At 46.7% G+C, this 22043-nt stretch overlaps 1 protein-coding gene across 1 annotated transcript; it reads right to left on the bottom strand.

Annotated features, from left to right (window-relative positions):
• Nucleotides 1-8052: 8052 nt before the first annotated feature.
• On the bottom strand, nt 8053-19467 carry ARPC5 (actin related protein 2/3 complex subunit 5). The gene is made up of 4 exons (XM_044300662.1): nt 19248-19467; nt 14080-14152; nt 13231-13407; nt 8053-11277 (listed from the first exon to the last, which is right to left on the bottom strand). The coding sequence occupies exons 1-4, from the start codon at nt 19385-19387 to the stop codon at nt 11215-11217; spliced, it is 453 nt and encodes a 150-aa protein (XP_044156597.1). The 5' UTR covers nt 19388-19467; the 3' UTR covers nt 8053-11214.
• Between the last annotated feature and the right edge of the window lie 2576 nt (nt 19468-22043).

Here is a 22043-nt window from a genome sequence, read left to right as displayed (position 1 = left end):
GCCCATTTTCTGACACAATAATGGGCCCCTTATAATACAGGGCCCCAAGCAGAAGATAATGTGGAACTAACCTTGCAACCAATAACCAACAGATAACAGAACAATAGGGGCTCTGACTGCTCTCCTTATATACAGTTTCTGCCTGACCTAGAACATTCTAGTGGGAGGGATGGAGAAACTCAGCACAAACAGATACAATGTTACACTTCCCATCTGTCATAGACTTACAGTAGAGCTTCAATGACACTCGATGGCAATGACACAGCAGTTTTTCCAGTCACAAACAGGTTCGCAGACATAACTGAGCTAAGGCTACTTTCACACTCGCGGCAGAGTGATCCGGCAAGCAGTTCTGTCGCCGGAACTGCCTGCCGGATCAGGCAATCTGCATGCAAACGGACAGCATTTGTAGACAGAATGGATCTGTCTTACAAATGCATTGCAAGAACGGATCCATCTCTCCGTTTGTCATCCGGAGAAACTGATCTGTTATATATTTTTCCCACATTTTTACCGATCTGCGCATGCGCAGACAGGAAGGACGGATCCGGCATTGCCGTATTTTGAATGCCGGATCCGGCACTAATACATTCCGGCATTCAGGCAAGTGTTCAGTTTTTTTGTCCGGAGATAAAACCGTAGCATGCTGCGGTATTATCTCCGTCCTGAACAGTCAAAAAGACTGAACTGAAGACATCCTGATGCATCCTGGACGGATTGCTCTCCATTCAGAATGCATGGGGATATGCCTGATCAGTTCTTTTCCGGTATAGAGCCCCTGTGACGGAACTCTATGGCGGAAAAGAAAAACGCTAGTGTGAAAGTGCCCTAAACCAGACATTCAAAAGGTCAGTCTGATTTTGGTGGTAAACAAGTCAGGCTTTTTCTCTCCAAAACATGCTCTTCTTCAAACTTAAAGGGAACCTGTCACCAGGATTTTGGGTATAGAGCTGAGGACATGGGTTGCTAGATGGCCGGTAGCACATCCGCAATACCCAGTCCCCATAGCTCTGAGTGCTTTTATTGTGTAAAAAAACCCGATTTGATACATATGCAAATTAACCTGAGATGAGTCCTGTACGTGAGCTGAGTCCTGTACGTGAGCTGAGTCAGGGACAGGACTCATCTCAGGTTAATTTGCATATGTATCAAATTGTTTTTTTTACACAATAAAAGCACACAGAGCTATGGGGACTGGGTATTGCGGATGTGCTAGCGGCTCTATACACAAAATCCTGGTGACAGGTTCCCTTTAATGGTAGCAGTGGAAAATTACCAGCTTCTCATTATTAATTGCTGAGTTATTCACTGAACTCTATCTGCATAGTGCCGCCTGCTGTTTGCTCTTTTTCTAATTTGTCTGTCCACATCACTGTGGACGCACATACTCAATTCCATCTTTCAACTGCCACCAGCTGCAGCAGACTTGACACAGCCCCTGAGAAAAGACCCCCCCGGACCGTATACGGAACCATTCATTTCAATGCAAAAAAAAAACCTGAAGTTACTCCGTGTGCATTCCGTTTACGTATGTCCGTTCTGCCCAAAAAATAGAACATGTCCTATTATTTTCCGCATTATGGTCAAGGATAGGACTGTTCTATTAGGGGGCAGCTGTTCCGTTCCGCTAAATACGGAATGCACACGATCGTCATCCATATTTGTTGCGGATCTGTGTGCATGAGCCCTTACAGTCTACTACTCTGTGGTCTTCAAGGAGATAAAACTCAGGTTATTAGAGGATGTTGGCGACTCCAGTCAAAACGCCATTTTTCAGTTTTAGGTGGAGTTACCCTTAGGGCTCATGCACACAACGGTATTTTTGGTCCAGCATTTTCTTTTTGGATCAGATGTGGACCTGTTCATTTCAATGCGGCCACAAAAGATGCGGACAGCACACCGCGCGTTGCCCGTCTCTGCACATCTGTTCTCGGGCCCCACAAAAAAGATTTTGCGGACAAGGATAGGACATTTCTACAGAAGTTTAAAAATAAAGAGTGGCTTGCACTCGGGCAGGATCTGTGTTTTGCGGGATCTGCGATTTACGAACCGCAAAACACAGCCGTGTGCACGAGCCCTTAGTATGATCATTTGCTATATCATAGTGACAAATCTATTTCACTTTATATCATGTACCTGAAAAAAAGGGAACATCGCCTTACTTTATATCAAAGATCACTTCAGCAGCAGCAGAGCCAAGGATGTGGAAATATTTCCTTCCCTTTCCCTTAAGTGCAGGACGTTATGGGGCAATTCGATTGCATTTGCAGCGTGTATCATCATGGCCACGGTGTCGTTGCTTCATAATGTAACTTAAGGGCGTTTGATCTAAATATTGAGGTTTGGTATAATTATAATTTTGTAAATAGATGCCTGCTACTTTGTATTGAGGAATTATTGGTTAACTTACCAAAACCTTGGCTGTGGACGCCCCTAGACAGCTGTGAAGCCCCAACCAGGCTTTATCCTGCATTGGCCACTACAGAAGAAATGTAATATTACATGGTGGCCATTCAGATGGATGACAATTCATATGGACAGAGGCATGGACTGCTGAAGTCCATGCCCCCCCCCCCCCCCTTCCCTTCCCATTGACATCCATATGCTTTAGGGCTCATGCACACAAATGTATTTTCTTTCCGTGTCCGTTCCCTTTTTGTTTGCGGACTGTATGCATAACCATTCATTTCAATGGGTCCTCAGAAAAAAAAAGGAAGTTATGCCGTGTGCATTCCGTTTCCGTATGTCCGTATTTCCGTTCCGCAAAAAAATAGAACATGTCCTATTATTGTCCGCATGACGGACAAGGATAGGACTGTTCTATTAGGGGTCAGCTGTTCCGTTCTGCAAAATACGGAATGCACACAAACGTCACCCGTATTGTTTTCAGATCCGTGTTTTGCGGACCGCAAAATACACACGGTCGTGTGCATGAGCCCTTAATAGGAGATGTTGGTAGATGTTCAGGTAAGCCCTTAAAGGATTGTCTGTTCTATGGCCATCCCAATGTACACATCATTTTGACCACGTTTATCAGGTATTATAACGTTACAATATTTCCCAGTCCACCACGTCTGCATGAAAGATTGTAAGTTCTCATGTTCATCTTTTTTTTACACCACCATTGTAGTCATTCTACACGTTACGGTGCGTAAGGAAAACAGCGTGTCTCTTGCGGGAATCTTGCTCCGCGTGAGAGAGGGATCGTGCTTTCTGGACCTACAGAAGCGCACGGCATTATCATCATCGATGATGCTGTCTGCCTCTGCCTGACCTTTCCTCTGCAGAATCATGCTGACAGCTTGTATGATTCTGTTACAGAAAGGTCACGCAGAGGCACACAGTATTATCCATCATGATTATGCCGTGCGCTTCTCAAGTCCAGAATGATAAATACCTCTCTCACATGATTCCCGCAAGGGTCATGCTCATGTGAAAGAGCCCTTAGGCCCCTTTCACACGAGCGAGTTTTCCACGCGGGTGCAATGCGTGATGCGAACGCATTGCGCCCGCACGGAATCCGGACCCATTCATTTCAATGGGGCTGTGTACATGAGCGTTGGTTTTCATGCATCACTTGTGCGTTGTGTGAAAATCGCAGCATGTTCTATATTCTGCGATTTTCACGCAACGCAGGCCCCATAGAAGTGAATGGGGCTGCATGAAAATCGCATCACATCCGCAAGCAAATGCGGATGCGATGCGTTTTTCACGGATGGTTGCTAAGAGATGTTTCTAAACATTCAGTTTTTTATCAAGCGTGTGAAAAACGCATTAAATCGCATTGCACCCGCACGATAAAAAATGAACTGAACGCGATCGCAAACAAAACTGAATGGATTTGCTTGAGAAATCGCGCAGTTTTGACTGAACGCATCCGGACCTAACCCGAAGGGGCTTTACTTTTAACGTTTGGAGACCATCCATAAGCAGCTATTGATGGATCCGTATTGTTATTCTTTGTCTACACACTTGTCCGTTTCTGATGACTGCCACATCTTCATACTCCCCGCAGCTCAGGGAGGACATTATAAAACATGTACACCAATTGGCAATTTTGCTGGATTAATTTCCCAATTCCGCACACTATACTTAAAACGTTTTTAAATTTATAGTGTGTGTAATTGGGGAATTAATCCAGCAAAACTGCCCATTGAGGTACATGAATATTATAAATCCCCAACACACTATAGCAGGCATGCTAAACCTGGGGCTTATCAGCGTTTACAAAACTACAACTCCCATCATTCCCTGACAGCCTACAGCTATCATCCTACAGGACATCATGAGAGTTGTAGTTTTACAACAGCTGGAGGGCCGCAGGTTGAGTATCCCTGCTGCGGGCTGTCAGGGAATGATGGGAGTTGTAGTTTTACAACATCTGGAGGGCCGCAGGTTGAGCATCCCTGCACTATAGGGTCTCTTGTTTTGCTCTTGTGCTGGACATCATAAAACACTAATTACTGGGGCTTGGCCGCTGAGACACATGAAGTGGTTGTGAATGGTCCAATTTTCATCTTAGGGGTAGTAGGCACAGCAACTGCTATGGGGCCCAACAGCTCAGGGCCAGTCTCTACACATATGGAAGGTAGTGATGAATCGAGGTATGGAAGGCTAAATGGAACCCCATTCCATGTTGTACTATTGAGCACTATGGACACGTGTAATACCCCTGGGGGACCTTTTATGACACGCTTTCCGGAGCTATAATATTGATGTGTGTATTATCCCTATGCTGCGGCATCACTAATCCCTGTTCTCTCCCTGTCCCTGCAGTGTGACATCACTGTGTGCATTATCCCAGCACTGTAACATTTCTGTGCAGACTTAAAGGGCTTCTGTCACCCCACTAAACTCTTTTTTTTTTTTTGGGGGGGGTACTTATAATCCCTATACTGCGATATATCTATACATTATGTTATTAATCATTTTCATTATGTAGATAAGGCAAAAAACATACTTTTATAATATGCTAATTACCTGTCTACCTGCAAGTACTGCGTCTACTTGCTGGTAGCAGCCGAAAAAAAACGCCCCCTCCTCCTGTTGATTGACAGGGCCAGCCGCGATCTCCTCCTTCAGCTGGCCCTGTCTGCATTTCAAAAATCGCGCGCCTGTCTTGATTCGGCACAGGCGTTCTGAGAGAAGGAGGCTCGCCTCCTCAGCACTCCCTCAGTGCTCCTGCGCCGATGACGTCTTCTCTTTCGGTGGCGTCCTCAGCGCAGGCGCACTGAGGGAGTGCTGAGGAGGCGAGCCTCCTTCTCTCAGAGCGCTTGCGCCCTTTAAGGCTTCACTATTTCTGTTGTGTCAGATCCTATGAATACATTTTGAGAAGTTAGCACATAGGGCTCAGAAGCTATTTTACAGTTTATTAAAAGCCACATAGTTACATGCAGAGCTCCATGCTTGCTAGCAGCCTATGGGTCACCTCCGTACTGTTAGATCAGGCAGGATATCCATTATATTTCCAAGTACTGCCATCCCATAGCGTACCAACATCACAAGGCCAGCAATGTGCATTAGGCTACTTTCACATCTGCGTTTTCAATTCCGCTATTCAGATCCATCATAGGATCTCAATAGCGGAAGAAAACGCTTTCCGTTTTGTACCCATTCATTGTCAATGGGGACAAAACTGAACTGAACTAAACGGAGTGCACCACAATGCATACCGTTCCGTTTGGTTGCGTCCCCGTCACAGCAAGAGTGATCCGCCCTGACACACAATGTAAGTCAATAGGGACGGATCCATTTTCTCTGACACAATAGAAAACGGATCCATCCCCCATTGACTTTTAATAGTGTTCATGACGGATCCGTCATGGCTATAGAAGACATAATACAAGCGGATCCGTTCATGACTGATGCGTGCGGTTGTATTATTGTAACAGAAGCGTTTTTGAGATCCATGACGGAGAAAGTAGCCTCACATATGAGTGCCCCCTACTAAAAGTCTGTATGCAATGGAAGACCACACAGCCACCCATCTTGAATGGTAGGTGCATAAATGGTGTTTAGCAGTATTCTATAGCAGTGCACCCCCCAATCATATAACGTTATGTCTACATTTCTCTGGAAACTGGTATTTAACCAACATTTGTATTAATAAAGCTGGCTTGACATATTACATGTGTCTGTTGAACACGCTGGCTTCAGCAGGATCAGCTGGTCATTTATGTGTACGGGGGCAGCACTGTGCCTCAGTGGTTAGCACTGGTACCTTGCAGCAGTGGGATCCAGGGTTCGAATCCGACCAAGGACTCCATCTGCAAGGCGTTTGTATGTTCTCCCCGTTTTTGCACTGGTTTCCTCTGGTTACAACGGTTTTCTCCCACACTCCAAAGATATATTGATAGGGAACATAGATTGTGAGCTCCATTGCAGACAGCAAGTAATAATAAATGGAAAATGCTGTCGAATATGTCAGAGCTATATAAGCAAGTAAAATATGAGGGCCTCGTGTCAACATGCCCAATTCATTTTTTTTCTCAGATTCTGGCTAAAGTGTCTGGTGGAGGCATTCTCCTCTCTCCCATTCACAACACATGCCTGCAGGAAGACGGAGAGATAGCTGCCAGACACATCAGATAGTTGTCAGCTTGTTCAGACCACAGCTATACACGTGTATGCTCCGCTCAACCAAGCGTGCATGTGTTCTGATTGGAAAGTAAGTCGCTGATAGACACTGTGCATGTAAGGGTAGGTTCACACTTGAGTTTACCTGTTCCGGCAGAGAAAAGCTTGGCCTAGCCGAATACTTGCAATTACCGCTGGTCCACATTGACAATAATGGGATCTGGTCTCTTTCCAGCATGAGTGCTGGGTTTCTGTTGGCCATTTACCACTGCATGCACCGGTATTTGTCCGCCTGAAACCCATAATAGTCAATGGGGTCCAGGGGTGAATGGCAGTGTCTGGCTAGGCCAGATCCGGTGACCTCCAGCATGCTGTTCTCTGCCATATCAGGTAAACGCATGTGTGAACCTACCCTTAAAATACAACAGCCTGATCCTTCTGTCCCCTGATATCTGCCATTGCGAGCAAGTGTGCCTGTTGGGAGTTGTAGTTTCAGGAAAGCTGGAGTGCCGAAGGTTGCTGACCCCCGTTTTAGACTTATGATCCCACTTTTTGTAACTCAGTCTGTGTCCGATCTCTGTGCCTTTATCCACTTCCGGCCCATCCATGGACTTGATACTTCTAGCTGGCCTATAACCATCCTCCAGATTAGTTTCTGCTACTCTGCAATGTTTCAGTTGCCTCATACCACTGTTATCCACGTAACATCCAATAAAAAAAAAAAAAAAAAAAAAAAAATCACAAACACGATTAATCCAAATCAATATTTAATTTGTAAAAAAAAAAAAAGTAGCAAAGATTAATCAGTGCTTCAGGTTCTTCAATGCAAGTGTCGACATTAAAGGCCCCTCTAGCAAATATTGGATTAAGGCTTCCAACCCTTGTCGGGTAGGTGGTTGCAAGGTGCTTTCCAGGTAGGTAACCATCTGCTGATCCATGAAATTACTGGGCAGGTCCCATCACATTGTCTGCTCTGCAGAGATAGTGGGACCTGAACCAACCAGACGGACATGGATCCCTGTGCCAGCATCAGTCGCTAAGCCTTTCAACCATGAGCCTGTCAGAGAGAGGCAGAGACCATGAAGCCAACTCTGCCCTTGGGTGCTTTCAGGTTGTAAAAACAAAAAAAAAACACCAACATGTGAGGATGCATTGTACAGTATGCAGCTTTTTATATGAAATCCTTTTTGCAGACAGCTGGTGGTTTTTGGCAGGACAGCTCATCCACCATTTCGCCAAATTGCTGATTAAATGAACATGATGGCCCACGCCAGCAACCAGCTGCTTGAATGGCAAAGCCTAGCCCTTTAGGACAGTGTTTCCCAACCAGTGTGCCTCCAGCTGTTTCAAAACTACAACTCCCAGCATGCCCGCACAGCCAAAGGCTGTCCAGGCATGCTGGGAGTTGTAGTTTTGCAACAGCTGGAGGCACACTGGTTGGGAAACACTGCTTTAGGATATGGTACTTTTTGTAAATTTTAGGCATCTGGTTAAATTCTGTTACATACACCTGTATTATATCCAGCCGCCTTCCTGGCATTAAGCCTAAATGCCCATTTTGCAAATCCAGCTTTTATAGAGCCCTACCAGGCACAGTTCAAGCCTGTGGGCACTGCCAAGACAGACTTAAAATGCCAGCCCATAACCTTATATAAAACGTATGTTTACAACTAAGCCTGGGGTCACTGACGGCTGGAATTAAAAACACCCATCAAGGCCACCGGTAGATATCTATCAATATTCAGCACACATGGCCTCAATAATGATCGTGCGTTCCACGATACCGGAAGTAACAGCACGGCGTGCGTTCCACCGGCCGGAGGTTCCTCCTCCGTGCCTGGCGAGACGCGCTCCAGCACCCTATTTGAATCCCCACTGTCTGTGTATGCCTCACTGCTGTATCATGCACCCGTTTTGAGACAGTCTGGCGAACGAAGGGGCACATCACATGTAAGTTTGAACTCCTTATGCTGGATATCGAGACTTGTACCTAGCCTTTCGTTGTGGGCACATATATATTTTGTGTTTTTTGTCTCTAGGTTGTATCGTCTCTGACCAGCCCTGAAGGAACATGTGATGTATTTGTTATTTTTGATGGGGTTTTCCTCTAGTTAATACCGACCCCCTGAGGGACCCAACCGGGGGAAACACGTCGGGCTGTTATAATTATCATATAAAACCATCTAGGGCTTCTTAGGGTTTTACAGGACAGGTACAAGGACAGGGAAATCCCACCATCTGGGTTTGTCCCTGGGCTGAGGTCTAAGTAGGGCCTCGCTAGGGTGAGTGTTCCCCAGCCGTCCCAGGCCTGCCCTTTCTGTTCATTTCCCATTTATTGTGACTATCTGTGTGCATATGGGATACTACATGCATTATGCTGGTTGGGCCATTTTTTTTGCCCATGTACATTGTTTACCTTCTGTTGTGATTACAGGGCGATATTATTGCATCTTTAGTAAAAGTTATGTTTTAAAGGGTCCACTTTTTCCAATTTAAAAGCCATCTTCATACCGCCATTAAAATTTGATCTAGGCTATAACCATGTCTAAAAGATAGATGCCAAAAGCACATTTCTAAGCAATGAACTGTCCCCCCTCCCTGACATGTCTGTTAGTAACTACTTGCATTCCCCATGTCATACCAATGACTATGAGATCTCATTCCTCTATTATTCATGCTAGAAGTTAAGAACGAATTGCTAGAAGTTTGCAACGAAGATCCAGATGGGTGTTACCAGGTGGGGATGTGTTCCTGCAGTCTGCCCCTATCCTGCTAGTGTCAGACTGTGCAGGGACACAACCCCAACTGGTAGCACCCAGCTGGATCTTCACAGCAAATTTCTAGCAATTTATTCTTAATTTCTCGCGGGAATAATAAACTATACGACATAAGAGTCAAAAAAAATGTGATGCCCATAGAATTGTCATCACGTAGAGAATGCAAATAGTCACCAACACAGACATGTCAGGAGAGGTGACAGATCCACTTTAAAGGGATTTTCTGGAATTTTCATACTGATGGCCTACCCTCCAGGATAGGTGATCAGTATGACCGACACCCCAGCCGATCAGCTGTATCAAGAGATCGAGGCACTCCTTGAGCACTGCGGCCTCTTCCTAAGTCATGTGATGTCATGTTCACTGGTCACATGACCTAGCCACAGCTCAGCCCCATTCAAATGAATGGGGCTGAGCTGTGATACCAAGAACAGCGCTGTGCTTGATAAGCTGCAAGGAGGCCACAGCATTAACCCAAAATCCAGTGAGCGCCACGGCCTCCTCAAACAGCTGGGGTGCCGAGAGTCCGACCCCCCCCCCCCCCCACTGATCCCGTATTGATGACCTATCCTAAAGATACGTCGTCATTATGAAAATCCCGGAAAAAAAACCTTCAACGAGCACCTCTCGTCTTACACATAACACAAGCAACCATTTTGTGGGCAGAACCATCACAAAGGAGGAAAAGTTCATCGAAAAAAACCACTGAAGATTTATCAAAACTGGTGCAAAGGAAAAAAAATGGAGCAGTTGCCCAAGTCGACCAATTACTGCGCAGCTTTCATGGTTTCAGAGGCCTTTTTGAAATTCAAAGAAGCAATCTGATTGGTTATGGGCAACTGCTCCATGTTTCCTTTGCACTGGCACTAATCAATATCCCCAGTTTCTAAATCTTAATAATTAAAAGGTGTTGTCCAGGATTAGAAAAACACAGCTAATTTCTAATTTCCAAAAACAGCATCATCCCTGTCCATGGGTTGTGTTTGGTAATGGGGCAGAGCTGCAATACTGGACAAAACCTGTGGACGGGGATGGTGCCATTCTTAAAATAAAGCGGTCATGTTTTTATAATCCTGGACAATCCCTTTAATATGAATGGAACCCAAGGGTCACCTGAACTCGTCTTCCTGCTATTCAGCCCACAAAATTATCGCCTCTGCTACGGGTGCCCTATGACGGGTTACTGCAGACCCCCACGTTTGTTGGCTACGGAAAGGAACCCAAGGAGCCACAGCAGAGTGAATCGTTTTACTATATAATTTATCCCTTTGTACACCTAGGACCTGAGGGAGTTAATGGTAACAAAATCCAGACCCCGTCGGCAAAGAAAACGACGGAGCCTAAATCGGTCTCTGGACACTGTTCCATGATAGAAAAAAAGCCTTAGATTGCAAAAAACGCAGATCCTGAGAGAATTGCCCCAACGGTGTGGAAGGTGGGGCAGCAGCAGGAACGCAGGGAAGGGGATCAGCTCGCTTACAGTGCCGAGCTGTGAGGATTAGCCCTGACAAAAATGAGGTTATAAGGCGCAATACGATTCACCTCGGAGCAGACGACACTGCAACCTGTAGAAATGGGAAGGGAGATGGCTATTCAACAGAGCCCAGCTCAAGGAGGGCAGGGTACGCGGATAATTTAGCACTCATGTCAACAGAGCTCTGCACTCACAGCAAACTCTCACAAGCTCTGCGTACTTCAAAATGGTATTTAAAAACAAAACAAAGGCTGAAGAAAAAAAAAAAAAAAGGAGAATCGAAATGTGGGCAACAACAAAGGAATGGATGGGCGGCTACAGCGAGGCTGCAGCTCAGAGTTTTGGTCTTGGCACCAGTTCTTCCATCGATCACAACCAGCTGAACATTCAAACGGTCTTCCTGGCAGTCAGTACCCGGACTATAGAACCCACGCCACCTACTGCCAAAGCCTGCAGAGGAGACAAACAGGAGCATTCAGACAGGAGCTACATAGACATTTCATTCTAACAACATTAAAGGGCATCTGTCAGCAGTTTTGTACCTGTGACACCGGCTGACCTGTTACATGTGCACTTGGCAGCTGAAGGCATCTGTGTTGGTCCCATGTTCATATGTGCCTGCATAGCTGAGAAAAATTATGTTTTAATATATGCAAATGAGGCTCTAGGAGCAACAGGGGCGTTGCCGATACACCTAGAGGCTCTGCTCTCTCTGCAACTGCACTTTTATTGACAGGACCAGACGTGACAACATTTTAACTGCCTGGTCCTATCAAAGGCAATGCCCCCGTTGCTCCTAGAGGCTCATTTGCATATATTAAAACACAATTTTTCTCAGCAATGCGGACACGTATGAACCTGGGACCAACACAGATGCCTTCAGCTGCCAAGCGCACATGTAACAGGTCCGCCAGTGTTATAGGTACAAATCTGCTGCCAGATGCATTTGGACGGGAAGAACAGTGCTGCCGGTCACACCATTGTTTCTGTCAAATATGACTGAACCTGGGATGGCGGTGTTCCGCTAGACTTCTCTACCCCGTGAGATTTGGGGACACCGGCCGACACTGTGCATGCGCCGGGAGCCTCACCAGCGGTTAGGGTAGGGAAAAAATTACAGGCCAGTGCTTTTTCCCTACCCTAACCGCTGGGGAGGCTCCCAGCGCACGGTCGGCTGGTGTCCAGATGAGAACATCCATCCGATCACCGCGCCTACGCACTGGCCCGTAATTTTTCCCTACCCTAACCGCTGGTGAGGCTCCCGACGCATGCGCAGTGTCGGCAGGGAGCCCAGCTAACTCTGCTGTGAAATTTTCCTACCCCGTCGTTGTGCGCCTGCGCAGCACACCTCCTCACGTCATGTCCGGTGCGGCCGGAAGTGACGAGGGTAGGGAAATCTCACGGGGTAGGGAAATCTAACAGAACAGCGGCTCCAATGCAGATGTGAACTCGGACTACAATGTCACCTAAATGCACTATCAATAAAGTAAACGTTCCAGATAAAGCTCTTATCAGGGCGGAGGCCGGGAGACTGTGCAAGCACCATGCAGGATTACTCATGAGCCGAAACTAAATTTAAAAGGGAATATGCCAAATAGATAGTTTTGGCTAATTAAAACCAATTACTAAAATATTCTATTCTTGTAATCTAATGTTATTTTCTGGGTGCCAATTTTATTTTCTGTACGAGAATATGGGGGCAGCCATCTTGTCTAAGATGATATTAGAAGGGTTGTGCAGTGACAAAATATGGATGACCTATCCTCTGTATTTATCAGACTGGCGGGGGGCAAAGTCCCAGCACCCCCGCCGATCAGTTGTATGAACTTGGGTTTGGTTCCAAGTGGTACCTTGAAACCGAACCCGAGTTCGGGAAATGTTTTTTTACAGTAGAAATTAATATATGAAGTTATTACGTGAAACCTCGCAAAGTAATAACTTCGGCTCATCGGAGCCAATACATTCTAATACTGTACAGAGCACTCCCTCCGTACTGTGTTCAAATGAAGATTTATGCGAATCGACTTTGGATGTTTCTTCTGAAGTCGATTCGATCATCCCTATTGATGACCTATCTTAAATGGTAGATGATGTGCTTTCTCTGCTTGTAATGATAATGAGATGACTACTGAGAAGTGAGGTCATGCACCGCTGGAATTAAACAGTGCAGGGACCGGAAGATGGAGGCAGAACGGAGCAGCATGGAGCGGGTAAGTATGAATCTTCTTTTTCAGGAGACAGGCTGGGGGCATTACTTAAAATATAATTATAACCAGAAAGCCTCTAAGAAAAATGTATACCGTGCATGACGGTCTTTAGGCCCCCGTTAGGTAAATGGGGGACCATGGTTACGTTTGGCGTATGAGCCAGGAGCTTTCCTCGGCGGCCTCTGTATGTGCTCACCTTCTCGTGCCACTGCAGTAGAACAGCACTGCTGTTATCAGACGGGCTCTCGAAGCCTTTGTAGATGTATTTCATTAACAGGTCCACACTGTTCTTATCCAGGGACTGGACAGCCTTCTCTATGTCGTTGGCTTTGAAGGAGACCAGAACTTTCAGCACAAGACTCTCTGCTCGATCCTGAAACAGGAACATAATTATATATTGCCGAGACTACAGGCTTCCAATAGATTTTAAAGGGGTTCTCCGGTCCCAAAATGATTTCCTATCTGCCCAGAGTACCCCAAACAATGCATATTGTGGCCCCATATACCTGTTTTTCATGTAAGCACTTTCCTTCCCCTGTTCTCAGCATCACTGCATCCTGGCAGGATGTGTACATGCAGAACTTCCTGTTTTCATCAGTTTCCTGCTGGGTTTGCTAACCAACTCCAGCATGCTTTGCTCTATCATGTTTCACAGGGCTTGCTTTGCCTAACTAAGATAGTGAAGCGAGGTTTAGGAGGCGTAACTACTGCGGAGGGGACAGTGTGGCAGACAGAACACATCCGGAGAAATATTACTTAGCAAAGCATGCTGGAGTCGGTTAGCAAACCCAGCAGGAGCTGAAGAAAACAGGAAGTTCTGCATGTACACATCCTGCCGGGACAGAGTGATGGTTAGAACAGGGGAAGGAAAGTGCGGACTGAAAAAGCAGGTAGATGAGGCAAATATATGTAGTGTTTGGGGCAGATTAAAAAAAAAAAATGTTTATTATGGAACTGGAGAATCCCTTTAAGTAGGTAGGTGTCAGTGCTTTCATGCTATATTTTCTTTATGTTCATGGTCCTCTAATGTTGCTCGTGACCTTACCTTTGCCGACTGATTCTTTGTGTTGATCGGCGGGTTCTTCAGAACAGCCTGCAGTGCGCCCATCATGTTCCCTGTGCTGAGGGGTTAAGGAAATCATACAAGAACGACCAATGATTTCATGTGAACCGTCTTAGTAACGGGGTTCTCTGGGGATTCCTAAATATAGAAGAAATAACTAAGCATTGAATGCGCTCTAATTTCCTAATATAGACTCCGTTACCAAGTCCTGATCTCATGGACCATGGCTGCAAAGTAAGACGAGGCAAACAATCATTTACTGACCCACCATACACACGCACGCTCAGTTCAGCATGCATGTGTTCTGAATGGGGCAATAGGCTGCTGAACTCCTGATGCCGGCTTATCTCTCTAAAAACAAAAGGATTGGTCATGCTGGAATCCAACAGCCTGATCCTTATCATCCTTGACGTCAAGTCATAAGGCTGACCCCCCACATTAAATGGTTGGCTGGTATACATTCAGAGGGACATTCATCAAGACCAGCGTATTGTACTGCTGGAGGATGGGCCAAATTTACGCAGAGGTGCACACCTCCGAGCTGCTGTAGATTTAAAGGGGTATTCCCATCTCAGAAAATGGGTGCATATTGCTAGGATATGCCCCATCGTCTGATAGGTGCAGGTCCCACCTCTGGGAGTGCTGGCTCAGCTATTTCCATTGGCCCCATAGAAATGAATGGGAGTGGTGGCCGCGCAAGCGCGGTGCGCTCCCATTCACTTCCATGGGGACAGTGTTTGGTGGTGGCCGAACCCGGGGAAACCTGGGGTCCTCCAGCCACTGCTTTTTTCTTGATATAGGTGTGGGTCCTACCGCTGGGACCCGCACCTATCAGACAGCGATATCTCCCCATTGTCTCAGATGGGAATGCCCCTTTACGTCTTTCTTCACGCCAGAACACTGGTGTGAGGAAAGATCAATGTGGAGGGCCCTTTTTTTTCTCGCCACTTCTAAAAATTGGTGAGAAATGCCCATATTTTGCTGCACAAATGGGGGGGGGGGGGGCGACAGAATGTGTGAACTAGTTACTCCAGTTCTGTGGCGTAAATAGGTTAGTGAATGCCCCCCTTCATGTGTATGAGCAGCCTACCAATGGATGAGAGACACAGACCCTATGTACGTATCTCCGAATGGGACATGAGACTACATAGCCCCCCCAAAAATACTCTAAAAACAGCTCATCTAGAGAGCAACATTTCCTCCCTGTAGAGATCCCTAATGCATGTAACAGCCCCTCACCTAGATACCCTTTAATGGAGAGTCAGTCTGAATACAGCTGCAGAGTGATCAGCACTAATAGCTGGAATATCCATTATTAATAATCCGCTCAGGTAGGGACTGTCTCTACTTCAAGAGTCCAGCCCTGTATGGAGACGCACTGGAACTGCTCCATGGGAAAACGATATGCAAAGAGGTATCTCCCAAAGAAAGAGCACCATCTCAATAGCGCCATCTTGTGGAAGTGGCATTCTTTAAAGGGGTATTATCATCCTAATGATCACTGTTAAATCTGTTAATGATTTAACAGTGATCATTTTTCTAAATATATTTCATTAACAAATCCCCACCCCTTAGAAAAAAATAAACCTATACTTACCTGACTGTTGTCTTCCGTCTCCCCTGGTTACGGCCACCGCTCTTCTCAGGAATCGCGGTGGCCGCGCCTGCGCAGACGACTTCTTTTCTTCTCCCGGCCGGCCGCACGCTGTACTGAACGCGCACGCGCCCTGGTGACTTCTTCCTGGCAAGTATACTACACTGGCCAGGAAGAAGTCACCAGGGCGCATGCGCGGACTCGGCGTGCGCGTTCAGTACAGCGCCCGGCCCGGAGAAGACATCAATCAAGATGGAGCCCGCCCCCTGCCGAAACCAGGAAGTGGACGGCACGCCGGGAGCAGGTAAGTATAAAACTGCGTGTTGAAAAAACCCCTTTAAGTAAAAAAATCTGACTTTTTAACAAGATCTGGGATATGACCAGGTAAAATAGCCAGGCCAGATATCCGTCCCTAGACAGGTGGCGCTAGCGAGATGGTTCTGTTTTCTTATTAATAAGATAATACCAACCATCTGCTGGGTAGGATACAGGGAACCGTCCTGTTATTTGTCACATGTGAAGAGGACATCCAATAGGAACACCAGTTAGGGCTCATGCACATGGTCGGAAGTGTTTTGCGCTCCACAAATCGCAGATCCGCAAAACACGGATCCTGGCCGTGTGCACGCTGCCATTTTTTTTTTTTCACTTCAATAGAAATGTCCTATCCTTGTCTGCAAAACTGATAATAGGACGTTATATCTTTTTGCGGCCCCATTGAAACATACGGTCGTGTGCATAAGCTCTTAACCTGTGAATAAACTACAACCCCCAGTATGCTTTCACAGCGTAGAGCAGACAAGCTGGGACTTGTAGTTTTGCAAATGCTGGAGACAGTTTGGAGGAACACCGGGCTGGATAGGGTGCCCCTTAGGACGCGTGTCACTTCCTTATTTTTATATAGAAGTGAAGTGTCCATACAGACTTGGCCTCATGGGCACGACCGCATTTTTCATCCTCATTCATTTCTATGGGAACATGCAAACATCTGAATTTTTTGCGGATCTGTGAGGCCGTTCTGCAAATTATAGAAGTCTTATTCTGGTCCGTATTGCAAAATGCGCACAGAAGGTATCCGTATTTTGCGGACTGAACTATGGATATGTACTCTCAGGGCTCATGTACGTGGCCGTATGTATTTTGCAGTCTGCAAAACACGGATCCGTCCAAAAAAAATGGATGACATCCATGTAAGATGTGTTCTATTTTTTGGCAGAACAGACTTGCGGACATACGGATACGGGATGCACACGGAGACGTTTCATTATATTTTTTTTGCGGCCCCATTGAAATGAATGGCTTTTATTATTTATTTACATTTTATAATGGTTCCGCATACGCGCCGCAAAAAGAAACTGAACGGACGCGGACCAATAAATAAGTTTGTGTGCACAAGCCCTTACATGTTGCACGTCAGCTTCAGATATCGTGCCAGAATATGCTCGACGTTCCTGCATTTCCATCTTCCCCGCGTCTCAGGATCCCACTTCCTGCATTCCTGAACTGCAAGCAAGACTCGGCTTGTGTCCCTCCAGCGGCAGCCTGTACGCCGCCGCGTACTATCTGATCACAGGCAGCAAGAGGTGTAATAACCCAGGTGTGTACACAGCCAGCGCCAAGCACTGCCGGGCAGCGTAAAGGTCACAACACTCAATCTGCGCGCTCCCTGGAAAGCTACCAGTGAACCTGAGCGCTGGGATACAAGATCATACCCAAGACGCTCCAAAAGGGGCCATATATACAAGTCATAGGCAGCCAGGTGATGGTACGGTGGTCACAAACTGATTGGATCCGTCATCAAAGGGGCTGTCCGGGATAACATGGCTGCTTTCTTCCAAAAGCAGCACCACCCCTCTCCAACAGGTTGTTTGCGGTATTGCAGCTCTGCCTCCGAGACTCATTCATTCAAATGAATAGGTCTGGAGATAAAAATAAAAAATCTGATGCACTTGGGCACCATACGGATATGCACATATGTCTTGTGCCTTAGGGGAACCTTTAGGTCCCTTTCACACGAGCGAGTTTTCCGCGCGGGTGCAATGCATGACGTGAACGCATAGCACCCGCACTGAATCCTGACCCATTCATTTCAATGGGTCTGTGTACATGAGCGTTGTTTTTCACGCATCAGTTCTGCGTTGCGTGAGAATCGCAGCATGTTCTATATTGTGCGTTTTTCACGCAGCCCTGGCCCATAGTAGTGAATGGGGCTGCCTGAAAAACGCATTGCATCCGCAAGCAAGTGCGGGTGCGATGCGTTTTTCAATGATGGTTGCTAAGAGATGTTGTTTGTAAACCTTCCGTTTTTTATCACGCGCGTGAAAAACGCATCAAAACGCATTGCACCCGCACGGAAAAAACTGAACAACTGAACGCAATCGCAGACAAAACTGACTGAACTTGCTTGCAAAATAGTGCGAGTTTCACTGAACGCACCCTGAACGCATCCGGACCTAATCTGTCACGCTCGTGTGAAAGGGGCCTTATAGAAAGGCATCTTATAGATGCGGTGGCCTCCAAGCTGCAGCTCTCCAGCAAAACTACTACTCCCAGCAGGCACAGACAACCTCAGTCGTAAAAGGTGGACGCCAACAGTGTATAAAAGTAAATAATAAAAGAAATAATAAGTGAGAAGGCTTTCGGCTGCAGTAGGACCATGGGGGGCCTCCAATTAACTGTCAGGCGGAGTTGAGCTGAATTTACACTCCCGATCTCTTTGTTCTGAGGCATTCTCCTCTTTTGCCATTGAAAACATGCATTCTCGGCCAAACAGAGAATGCATGTGTGCGGAGGGGTCTGGAGGAGCAGCTGTTGATGGACAAGCGCTGAGCCAACAGCTATGGGAGATGCAGCCTCTGCTGCAAGCAAACATTTCCATTCACTGACAGCAGACACAGGGGGTGTTTCTGGAGAGTTTGACTAGCTCCCGCCATAACCCACTCCGACTTACAGAGGTGCCCCCCTTTACGGTATCCATAAATCAGGCCCATTCACTATATTAACCACATAACCCATTGATTGCCAGTATAATACATAGCAGAGAATTATCGGGGGGCAGGGCACTACTTGCATCCCCCCACGGACAGCATGCATGTGGTTTAACACTACATGATCTGACACCAAACCTGTAACCGCCTGCACCTTGTACAACGCCACTGCCTGCGCAGGACATGGAGAAGCAGAAGCTGCACCCAGTAGTGACCCCCCCCCCCCCCTAGTTCCTCTTTACAGAACATAGACCCCTCTGCTGCACCCCAGTAATGATATGCCCTGTGCAGTCTGACAGCACTGATAGATGCAGCAGAGCCGAGTTACTCCAACAGCTCATTAGCCTGCAGTCCTATGTAAAGCTTGCACAGGAATATCCTGATAATGTGTTGTGCTCCATGAGAAAACCCAGCTCTGCTACATCCGGAGTAACACTCAGCACCGCTGCATGATGAATGAGTCACTGCTACCCAGACATCTATATAGGGCTTTACCGTCTGCACCGGCCCGGTATATACCGCAGGAAAGCCGCACACACCTATACACACAGGTACACACAGAAGGATATCCCCGGATAGCGCCGTCCACCTCCCCCTCGTCCGGTCCTTGCTGTCCTTCTCCCGCCTCCTCCTCATCCACGAATTTGTTCTCGTCGTACTCGTCCACATCCACCTTACGGAAGCGGGCGGACACCGTGTTCTTCGCCATCCTGTACCGGAGCGCCGGGCAGCAGGAGCAGCAAGGCAGGGAGCGGCCGGGCTCAGTGCGCAGGCGCAGCCGCTTCCGCTCCGACCGCCGGCTTCCTGTACTGACTGGGACTGTGTGCAGCGCTGACAGCGGCCGCTAGGGGAGCTGGGAGGCCGTCAGCGGGCAGGTGACGTCACGTGCTCCAACATGTGTGATGGAACGTGATGGATGAGACGTGTGTGCAGATCTAGGGATGGTGTGCCAAAGGTGTCCACAGGGTATATGATGGGTCCGGAGTGTGCCAGTCTAAGAGTGCCCACTTGGTATACTTTAGTGAGCAAAAGCCTTTCACGCCTCCCCTCCTCTCTTGAATTTAAAGGGGTTGTTTCATCTCAGACATTGATGGTACATCGCTAGGATATGGCATCAATGTCAGCTCTGAGACCCGCTCCTGACTCCAGAACAGGGGCCCTAAAGTGAAGGAGAGCGCACGCGCCGTGCTCTCCATTTACCACTAGCCAAGCACGCACGTTCACCTATTTTCGGAACTCCCATAGCAATGAAAGGAGGGCGGACGCGCATGCGCAGCGTGCTCTCCTTCATTTGGGGGGGCCCTGTTCTGGAGATAGGGACGGTATATCGCTAGGATACTGACGCCGTATCCTAGCGCTATACCATCAATATCTGAGCTGAGACAACCCCTTTAAGGGAGTATTCCCACTTTTATTTATTTTATTTTAAGCACTTATATAGCGCTACTATATTCCGCAGCCCTTTACAGACATTAGCATCAGAAAGTCTCCAATGGGGCTCACAATCTAATTTCCCTGTCAGTATGTCAGGAGTGTGGGAGGAAACCGGAGAAAACCCACGCAGACCAGGGGAGAACATACAAACCCCATGCAGATGTTGTGCTTGGTCAGATTCGAACCTAGGACCCCAGCGCTGCAAGGGGGTCCGGCGTAACCACTGAGCCAGCATGCTGCCACTTCAGACATTTATGGCATATCCGCTCATTTATCTGCACGGACAGAAAAATAATCGTTTGTCGGCAGCGTATCCCTCGTGTAATGAATGAAAACTGGGGACAAACGATCGTACAAATCCGTATTTCCAGTACAATACGACGAGTGCACCCTTTAAAACTACTAAATATGAGTTGATCGACATGCTACGTCATCAATCAGTGTTTATTTGCAAGTAAAAGGACTGGGGGAATTTTGGTGCGGACACAGCGCCGAAATTCCGTCGGTAGCAACTTAATTTGTGCCCCCCAATTCTTTACAATGGGAGGTGGCACTGAGGACAACAGAGTGGCGGTTTAAGGCCGCAACTGCGGTGAGAAGGGTCATGTCGTGGCTGCTCCGCAATATTCGGCTGGCGTCTCCCATTGATAAGTATGGGAGGCAGAAACGATGCGGCTGTTAGAATTCATTACCGGCATCCCCGATCGCCGCACGAGGATGCCGGTATGAACCCAGAGGTGCGCACTTCTGGGTTCTTCACCCTTTAGATGCCGTGATCACGTTTTTTTTTTCTCAAATTTTTTTTTTTTATTGTCAATAATGGATAGCCAAAGACAACGACATATTGTGGGCGCAGCCACTCAAGAGTTCCAAAAACATATAAATTCGGTAATCGGTGGGCGCAGCCACCTCTTTGGTAATTGACAATTTTTGTATTTAAGGTAGAAAGTCCTATGGCACCCGCTCGGGTGCTGCCAACATAGAACTTAGGGAGACAATGATAAGGAACCATAACATTAGTTCAGTAAGTTACCAGAAGTACCAAAAAGGTAAGTTAAGGAAGGAGAAGGAGGGGAAAAAAAAAGGAAAAAGTGGGAAAGATGGTAGTGTTGATGAATATCTATGGACAAATAATTTCCTACATACATATTAGGCCAGTGCAGGTTACATCTGAGAAATGCTCAAGTGTAATACAGCGTGAATTGATTACTGAGTCATAGGAAATTTAACCAGCCACAGGGACCAAGAAGTATAGAAAAATTTTAACCTGTTCGTTCTCTGGGCCCATAAATGTTCGAATATAACATTGGTGGAGATCTTGTCTGTTAGTTCGGTCATGGAAGGGCTCTGAGATGATTTCCAATGCTTAGCAATCAATAATTTGGCCGCTAATAAAATATGACACAGCAAAGGTCTAAATCGGGGGGGTATTGTGTCAATATCTAATGATAAAAGCGCCATAGCTGGAGACAACAGTAGACTCCGTCCCAGGACATCTTCTATTAACTTATTAATTCCTGCCCAGAAGGGGGCGAAGTCTATCGCAATCCCAGAATATATGAATCAAATTACCAGGCTTCACTTGGCACCTCCAACATACATTGTGAACGTTAGGATAAAATCTAGCTAGTTTGACTGGGGTGAAGTACCACCTTGTTAGAAGTTTCAAATAACCTTCAACCATGTTAGAGTTTCTCGTGGCTTTATGTGTAGTTCTAATCGCAATCTGCCATTTAGACAGGGAAAAAGAGAGTTTGAGATCTCTCTCCCAATTTAGGAGATGTGCTTTTTTGGTAAAATACTCATCATTAGTTATGTACTTATAGATTGCCCTTGTAGGCACCTGTGGAGTTCCCTGTGGGCTAAGTACTGTATTGAGCAGAATCGCTGGTATATTGACATCTCTTTTAGGCCGTGATCACGTTTGATCA

The sequence above is a fragment of the Bufo gargarizans genome, chromosome 7, assembly GCF_014858855.1.
Source record: "Bufo gargarizans isolate SCDJY-AF-19 chromosome 7, ASM1485885v1, whole genome shotgun sequence".
In the NCBI taxonomy this organism is placed as follows: Eukaryota; Metazoa; Chordata; class Amphibia; order Anura; family Bufonidae; genus Bufo; species Bufo gargarizans.
Note: the sequence above shows the minus strand (reverse complement) of the source record. Positions and strands in the feature narration are given on the sequence as shown.

What these genes read in the sequence shown, in the direction of transcription:
- ARPC5 (XM_044300662.1), bottom strand. Translation starts at nt 19,387, where the DNA reads ATGGCGAAGAACACGGTGTCCGCCCGCTTCCGTAAGGTGGATGTGGAC. An exon ending in CAAAGAATCAGTCGGCAAAG is followed by an intron (nt 13,408 to 14,079) that starts GTAAGGTCACGA and finishes TTCCTGTTTCAG; the next exon opens with GATCGAGCAGAGAGTCTTGT. An exon ending in TACTGCAGTGGCACGAGAAG is followed by an intron (nt 11,278 to 13,230) that starts GTGAGCACATAC and finishes TCTCCTCTGCAG; the next exon opens with GCTTTGGCAGTAGGTGGCGT.